The 6,823-nt window shown below is 37.4% G+C and overlaps 1 protein-coding gene across 1 annotated transcript in view; it reads left to right on the top strand.

Annotated features, from left to right (window-relative positions):
* LOC127953624 (ubiquitin carboxyl-terminal hydrolase 43-like) overlaps positions 1–5,910 on the top strand; it is an 85,274-nt gene extending 79,364 nt beyond the window's left edge. Inside the window, exon 15 of the mRNA XM_052552856.1 lies at positions 468–5,910. Within this exon, the coding sequence (XP_052408816.1) occupies positions 468–1,492 (1,025 nt within the window). The 3' untranslated portion in view covers positions 1,493–5,910. The remainder of the gene's footprint in view (positions 1–467) is intronic.
* Positions 5,911–6,823: the final 913 nt, after the last annotated feature.

Below are 6,823 nucleotides of genomic sequence, written 5' to 3' on the forward strand. Positions count from 1 at the left end.
ACGCACACACACACACACCCCTTGCAAAAAAAAACAATTATAAAAAAAATCAGAGCACAGAAACGTACACATTGCCCCGCAATTTTTATTAATAAAATAGCATAGTGGATCACTTATATTACCTAGCAACGAGCAGGTAAAATCACAGTTCTGAAGTAACTAAACTCACAGCTTAGTTTTAAAAAAAAATTTATATGTGCTTCAGAATACATTAATTTATCAAATATGCTTAAAAACTGCCCTTCTATTCCTGTTAGGATAGCTTTAAATAGGACTAAGCAGTGACCTTGTAATTTGGGACATTGTAAGTTGTTCTCTAATTTTGATCTCCGTTCTGGTAACACTTGTACAATAAGATCCCATTAGTAACTTTAGCTAATGCAATAACTAACATTAAATAACAATGAACAGTACATTTGTTACAGTATTTCCTTATCTTTGTTAAGTCCTCCATTTTCTGCTTTTAGATGTAGTTGAGCCAACGCCATTTGTACGGAGCGTCCGGGGCCACAGTATGAGTATGCGCTACCACTCCAAATCCAAGACGGGCCCAAGCAAAGTTATTCCCCTGCGCTGGTCATTTGCATCCAAGGAGCGCAGAAAGCCATCCAGCATCGCGCCACAACCTGGAAGCGACGAGCTGGTGGAGTATCTCGAGTCTGGCCGGCGGCCTCGATGCACCAAGGAGCCCATAGTAAGTATCGTGGCTAGTCCTTCACAGGTCAAAGCTCAGACTCGCGAGGATGATTCTCTGAGTTCCCCGAGCTGTAGCAGTACTGTGGAGCGATGTAGCTATCAAGGTCCGGATTCCCCCAGACTGCCCGAAGGCCAGAGCAGACCAGCAGCGGACCTCAACAGCATCACATCCGATAGCTCGTTGGCCAAAAACTGTTCAAAAACCAGGCAGGAGCACGAAAGGACTCAAGCCAGTAAGTCGCTTCAAGGTTCCCCCAGTGCACTTTCCAATGGTACTAGCAACTGTTCATCTTACTCCATAGACTCCTCGTTAAAACGGCGAGCAAACCCGCCATCTGTGTCTAACAGGAATCGTCCAAGCCAGACGCAGATGGCCACAGGGGACAGCAGGAGTAAAGACAGTGCCACCAACAGTACCACCCAATTGAAGAATAAGGAGGTGGTTTACGGCAAAACATTTTCCAGCAAGAGCTTGACCAAACTGTCACTATCCAATGGGACTCCAAATGGAAAGGGCACTGAGGTGAGGAAAACCAGTAATGCAGGTAACAACAGAGAAAAACCGGTTTGTTCAAGCACAGCTGATATGAAACGAGCCCACAGCTCATCCAATATACAGAGCAAGCTAGATATGACTCTGAAAAGGACGCTGTCACTCCAAAGAAACGGTCCATTGGTGCCGGCCCCCCAAAAAGGACCAGCCGTAGATAAATCCTCCTATGCAACACTACAGAAAACCAGATACAGCAGCACTTCACTTGGCAGACAGAGACCTGTGCCCGAGTCCTGCTTCTGATGGCTTTCATCCTCACTGTGGGAACAGTGTTTGTACTGTAAAGTATATATGTTTTATGCACATGACAACATAAAAAAATTGCATACTGTTGCTCTTTTCCAAAAACTAGTGAGCATTGAAAAAAAATGTTTCCAACACAAAGCCTGGTTGAAAAGGCTTAAAACACCTAGTTTTCACCAAAGGCAGCAGGCAGTCTTTAAAGAGTTCAGTGAACAAATCCAAGACAACAAGTGAAACGAGAGAAAATAATATTATAAATGTGCATATAGAATTATTTAATAGTCAATATATAGACTACCGTTCAAAAGTTTCAGGTTGGTAAGATTTATTTGAAAGATAACTCTAATGTAATAATAATTTCATCAAATCGGTAATCCTTCAGAATTCATTTGTTGCTCATGAAGCATTTCTTCTTATCAATGTTTATCCATTTACTGCATTTTTGCTGAATAAAAGCATTGATTTCTTTCAATAACAAAAAATCTTACTCACCGCAAATATTCAAACAGTACTGCATGTTTCTTTAACTATGTGCACTTTTGACCCTTTGGACTTTTAGAAAATAACACTTAATTATTCCATTTACAAGGTCTCTTTTTTTTCTGAATATAAAATAAAAATGTTTCCACCAGACATTTCAGTAATTTCCAGCATATCTCAGATTATGTTTTATGTGTAGAGACATTCGGGGATGGGATGCACATTTTGACATTTGGAATAAAAAACAGACTCTTGTTTTGCCAAGCCTACATTTGTAGCTAGCATTTTATGTAGCAGAGATAAACACAACAAACTTTGTGCACGAAATTACTGCTCTATCAGAAATTTGGCACAGAAACAAAAAGTGATGTTTACCTTGTTTTTGCCCCCTTTATTTTGTAACGCATCTCATTTCACCTCAAGCTCTTCACTGACACTGTTGTACCCTTAGTACCCAAGTACACTCATTTTTGATTTAAAAAAGGGACAGATTAGTGGAAGTGACATCACAAATATGGGACAGTTGTAACTTTTGAAGAAAAACAATACTGTACAGTATATTTACACCCAATAACTATCGACTGTAAATGATATTTAAAAAAAAAAAAAAAAAAAAAAACTTGAGTCAGTTATATATATATATTTTTTTTTTAAAGCTGATGGCTATTTTGAAAATCAACCCCTGGGTCACAAAAGTGCTGAAGTTGAAGAAAAATAAAAAAATAAATATATATAGTATTGAAGATTATCTTGTGTCAAAATTAAAAATGATTACAGATTTACTGTTTGTTGATCATGGAGTTTCCTTTTTGTATGACAGCTTCTGCATATATTGCATATATATAGTATTCCTGTAGCTCAAGTGGTAGAGCATTGCGTTATCAAGTGCAAGGTTGGGGGTTCAATTTCCCGGGAACACATGATAGATAAAAATTGATGGCCTGAATGCATTGTAAGTCGCTTTGGATAAAAGCGTCTGCTAAATGCATTAATTTATATTTTATCTATCTATATTTTACGACATTATAATTTACCTAGGATGCTGCCTTAGAAGGTAGCTACCTATGTAGGGTGTAGGCACTATGGCTGCTCACTAGGTTTTGGATCAGAGCTTGTGTTTCCCCTCTCAAATCTGACTTTCTGTATCATAACTTTCTATGGTTGGTATAAACAGTATTTAACTAGCATATCTCAAAGCCTGTTGTCAAATCTCCATTTCTACAGCAGATACAGTATGTAGCATCACTGGCTAGTTGCTGTAATGATACAGTAGGATCTGCTTGAATGTCAGAACTGAGGTCTGCTTTCTGTGTTTAGTGAACTGTCATGTATATTTATGCAAGTGCCTTTTTGTAATGATCTCAGGAGAGCGGCGGTCGTTGGAACAGAGTGTTTTTTTTTTTTTTAACTCATGAATATACATGTGCACACCTCACCACAGATGAAATGAATCCACAGATGGCACAAGCATTTATTCATCTCACTCCCAGAATATCCCAAACGACTCTAAATGTTTCACATTAACGTGTACCTCGTTCATCGCTGGATTCACTAGTTTGTTTTCTGACAGGAATGGACTGTGCGAGTACAATCAGACAAGCCGAAGTTTTATGAGCGCATTTAAGCATCAGCTGCAAATCGAGCATATAATTGCAAAATGTATCGAGATGCTGATGTTGAAAAATAGCAATATCTTCGAGATGGATCTTCAAGGATCAAGATGCTGATGTCGGAAAGTAGCAATATCTTCAACACTTTTTTAATGACATTGTAATGGTAAACTGAGGCATTAAAAGGAGCAGTAAATTTTAGCAAAGTCAAACAAGTAATAAAAATAGTAAAGAATAAAGGTTTTGATAATATGAAACACGTCATATTCTTATGTTAGGAATTTGAGTCTGGAAGTAACTCGCTAATTAACTTACTGTACCCATAATAACATGCTCATACCTCGTCATACCTTGTTGGAATTTCTTTAAAAAATGACAAAATTCGAAAGCTGAGATTGTTTCATACCAGCTCTGTCAGTTTGCTCTTTGCTTCACTGCGTGAGAAAATGAGAGCGCCATGGTTTGTCAGACATAGCAACAGTAATGAGGGGGAGGGGGTTGTTGCGAAGGGTCAATTCCAGGTCAGAGGACGTGAGCCGTTCTGTACTGTGAACAGCAATGTACAGCATGCTAGTTTGCTTATTATAATATACTAACAAGAAACTTCGCTTCTACTCAGCTAACAAGGAACATTCTTAAAAACGTTCCAGAAAGCTACTCTCGCAGTTATAAAGCAGACATTCTTCCAGCAACATTAACAGAATGTTTATTCAAAGTTATCTGGTCTTTAATAATGTGTTCAAAACATTAGCTTAGAAATGTTATTTATACAGTGTTTATGGTGTGTTTTTCTGAAACATTTTAGCCATTCGTCTACGATGGTCCTATGATGTTTGCAAACGAATAAAATGGAACATTCTTCTTAAAGGGTCATTTCACCCAAATATTGTAATTACCCCATGATGTACTCGCCCTCAAGCCATCCTAGGTGTATATGACTCTTCTTTCAGACAAATACAATCAGAGCTATATTTGAAAAAAATGATCTCCACACTCTCCTGGCTCGCCCAAGCTTTATAATGGCAGTGATTGGTGGTTGAGAGTTTTAAGCCCAAAAAAGTGCATCCATCCATCATAAAAAGTGCTCCACGTGGCTCAGGTAGGGTTAATAAAGGCCTACTGAAGCAAATCAATGCATTTGTATAAGAAACAGTCATATATGCATTCACGAGAGACTGGCGTTCCAGCGGCCATAGTTATCTAATGGTGCTCTTGGGAAACGCATCCCTGATTGACTTTTTAAACAGCTGGACTTAAGAATTTGATCAAAGTGGCAAATAAATCCCGTAGACTTGCACTGAAGGCCATACAGCCCAGAATATTAAAAACTTTAAGGTGAGGCTTTTGACATGCAGCTCAGCAACTCCATAGAAACCTCTAGAAACCATCCTGATGGTGAATTTTAGCCACACCATTATGATACAGATGGCCAAGGATGCAACTTCTTTTACCTTCTTCTTACATATTAAACATCATTCACGTTTATGATGAAGAATACGATGCTTTTATTTTCTGAGGTCAGTTTAAATATGAATATCACTCAGTCACTGTAACAGAAGTCACTGCCATGTGACAGCGAGTCTCATTGGTGAACAAGACATGTGTAATATTACTTAAATCTATTACGCCACTCACACGTTCAACAATTCATTCAATTATAATCCCAGTGCACTCTCCTGATCTCTGGAGTGATGTGCTCTCATATCACTGTTCAATCTGAATATGATAATGCTTTATGTGAACCGTTCACCTGAAATCAGACTCCCTGTGTTAGTCCTCTAATGCACACTAAACCTGAAGAGCCGTTCTTGTGTAATATTAAAAAAAACAAAACAAAAAAACTATGTATTAAGATTAATGTTGTTGGATGTAATGATTACTGAGGATATTTATTCTTATCTGCTCCTGAGAGATTGAGGGGGTTTTTTTATGGCAGGTTTTTGTACCGAACATTTTTAATTGGATGTATTATGCTTAATTAAATATATGCTGAGATGCTCGCTAGGTAGCAAGAGATCAAGCAAGGCATACAAAACTTTGTGCTAACACATTGCAACTGGTTTTATTCTTAGGCTTTTAAGCACAACTTTTATAAACACCTTTTTAATTAGTTGTTTGTTCTGCTTTAAAACAGACGCATTGGCATCTCAATAAATCTTTTCACTGCCCCTGAGATTCTCATTTCTAACATGTCATGGCTTTGATATGACGCAATATAGTCTAAATGTCAATACCACTGTATGCTGTGAATATGACATAGATTGGTTCTCGTTGTTACAGAGATGGCAGCTATATTGCAGATGCAAATAAAGCATTGTGGCCTATGTAGGTGCTATTGTCAGCAGCATTATTGTGCTTTAGATGATTGCAAAACTTTCTCCCCTGCTGTTCCCTCTGAGTTTGTCTTGACAACATTTTCTTGTTATGTCTCTTTGTGTCACATTTGTGCAAATGCATTAACACACAGGTGCAGATGTGTCACACTTCAATCGTTTTTTTGTTTTTGTTGTTGTTTTTTTAAGCTTTGCTAAAAAGTTCCATGTGTTAACATGTGTTAAGAGAATAGTTCAAATTAACAAAAACTTTTAATTTGAATGAGAAAGATCATATGCAAACAGTAAATATATAACACATATATGATATAAAACATTTGAATTATCCACCATGAGAAATTCCATACATAATATACATAACAATGTGCTAATCAAAAATATTTCACCCGTCTTTCCACTTAATAACAAGAAACCCATCACTAGAGACCTCAAATGCTTAGGTGATGATAAGACAAGAACTTTCTCCGAATTTAAAGAGCAGAGAAACGTAAGGACATCTTGATTTGGATTTGATTATTCACTATTATTCTGCAGTGTCTGAGATATTGAATTGCATGACTGAGTGGAATAAATGGGTTTTATCTCCTTAAAATTCCTCTTCTCCAATCATGAAAATTAACATAGACCTACTTCTTTCTTTTCTTCGTTTTTTTTTTTTTTAATTTTATTTAGATTTTTAATGATTCGATTAATCTTGATGGTTCTGAGAACCTGAGCAGTTTCTCACAGGTGAACTAAATGTGAGCTCTCAGAAACACATTCAGATAATCTGTCGTTTTTGGGGCTTTTATAATAAGATATTGATTCAGACGTTTCCTCCTATCAGTATGAGTCATGTAGCTCTGACACAGGATTAACAACCAGCTATTGGGCCGTTTTATCTCAGTCTGTCCCATTTAATTCCTCCT

This window comes from Carassius gibelio, chromosome B3 (genome assembly GCF_023724105.1).
Source record: "Carassius gibelio isolate Cgi1373 ecotype wild population from Czech Republic chromosome B3, carGib1.2-hapl.c, whole genome shotgun sequence".
Lineage (NCBI taxonomy): Eukaryota > Metazoa > Chordata > Actinopteri > Cypriniformes > Cyprinidae > Carassius > Carassius gibelio.